The sequence below is a fragment of the Cryptomeria japonica genome, chromosome 10 (assembly GCF_030272615.1).
Source record: "Cryptomeria japonica chromosome 10, Sugi_1.0, whole genome shotgun sequence".
Classification (NCBI taxonomy): domain Eukaryota; kingdom Viridiplantae; phylum Streptophyta; class Pinopsida; order Cupressales; family Cupressaceae; genus Cryptomeria; species Cryptomeria japonica.
Genome location: NC_081414.1, coordinates 725,135,030 through 725,136,880, shown reverse-complemented (window position 1 = coordinate 725,136,880; position 1,851 = coordinate 725,135,030). Strand labels below are relative to the sequence as shown.

General features: G+C 34.5%; 1 protein-coding gene across 1 annotated transcript; it reads left to right on the top strand.

The window, feature by feature from the left end:
- The first annotated feature begins 222 nt into the window (after positions 1-222).
- On the top strand, positions 223-825 carry LOC131045513 (ethylene-responsive transcription factor ERF039-like). The gene has a single exon (XM_057979107.1). The coding sequence runs from the start codon at positions 223-225 to the stop codon at positions 823-825; it is 603 nt and encodes a 200-aa protein (XP_057835090.1).
- The last annotated feature ends 1,026 nt before the right edge of the window (positions 826-1,851 follow it).

Here is a 1,851-nt window from a genome sequence, read left to right as displayed (position 1 = left end):
TTGCAGCTCACCAAAAAGCCTTTGTATTTAATTATCATGATATATCTTGATATCTACTTATTGAGGGTAACTGTAACTCAGTTGTTCCATTCATGGTTTTTTTTTTTTAATGTTTTTTCCTAATTTTTTAATTTGGGATTTCATCACAGGAAGAATCACATCAAATCATAATCTGATCTCTTAGAGTGTTTATACCGATTGATTGAATCTCCGGCATTCTTGATGGGTAAAGAAGGTATTGGCGATGGTGCAGAAAGGAAAGTAAGAAAACATCCAACGTATATAGGAGTAAGGAAAAGGAAGTGGGGATTATGGGTATCAGAAATCAGAGTACCCAAAATGGAAAAGAGAATATGGTTAGGCTCATTCCCGACACCAGAAATGGCAGCTCGTGCACATGATGCAGCTGCATTGGCCTTAAGAGGGGACTCCGCCAAGCTCAATTTTCCTGGATCATCCCATTCCCTCCCTTGCTCCCCAACATTATCTGCAAGAGACATACAGGCCACTGCTCTTGAAGCTGCATATTCATTCTCTCAACAGCCAGAAGAACCACCATCTCAGTTGCGCTCGACCAACGACCATGATGACAGTACGAATGATTGCATCGACTCAGAGCTCATCCACCACAAGCCACGCTATGAAGGTGAATCTACTCTTATCAAAAAACCTTGTAATATTGAGATGGTCGAATGGCTGAATTTGCAAGAATCGCTGATTAACATTACAGATGGTCTACCGACTGAATCCTATCTCTTCCATCACAACGAATTCACAGCAGAGGAAGAAGATCACGAGTTGATATCTCTTTGGAATTTCAACTAACCTTTTTTGTTTTGTATACATATTCATAAATAATCTGATACTACCGCTTTGACAAATTTAGAGTCAAAGATAACTTAGGAATTATAAATTCCTAAAGATTAAGTAGGGAGTTTAACAGATATTGAAACAGTTGAAGGAAAACATCATTTAAGCCAATGTATATTGTACATAATGATCGACAATACAATACTGACATCTTGCAAAATTTAGAGTCAAAGTTAATTGGAACTATAAATATGGGAATTATATATGAAGTTTACATGTGACGCAGCATTTAATAAATCTGACGTAATTAATATAGGAGTTTATTATCTATTATGGGTTTTAGATATTAAAGTTCATCTTTGTGATTGCCATATCCACCAAGGAAGCCTTACATATCCTCATCAACTTTAACCTTTCATATGCTCACCTTTGTCATATTTCTTTTACAATAGGTGTTGTTTAAACACCCATATTTAAGCTCAAATAGGTTTTAGATCTCCAAGAGAAGAATAATCTTCATGTTGATCATACTTTCTGCTTTGTCAAGTTTTACTCCTATTTCTTATACATTAAAGTTTAAGCTCGAGTACAAAATATGATCAACATGCTCACCTTTCATATCGTCATCAATTTTAACCTTGGAGCAAGTGAAGTAAATAATGTTTTCCCATCTAGAATTTTTCAATAATTCTAAATAAAACTTCAACAAAGAGAAGTAAATTCCATCATCATTTTTTTCATAAATGGATGTTACGAAAGTAGTGTAAAAAAATATGATCTATCACATCAGGATGGTGAATTGCTGTAAATTATTTGATACGCAAGCGTTTGAAGGATACAAGGAGGAAGAAACTATCTAACTACAATAAGTCCATAGTAATTGGTGGGCAGTTAATGATCAAATAATATAATATATAATTTACACTAACATTCCTCTCGTTATTACATTGTTCTTACAAATGTACACTAGAATCATGAAAATCAACTTTCCAAGGGACCCCACTTAATGGTTACACACCAAAAATTGTTGATTACATAACA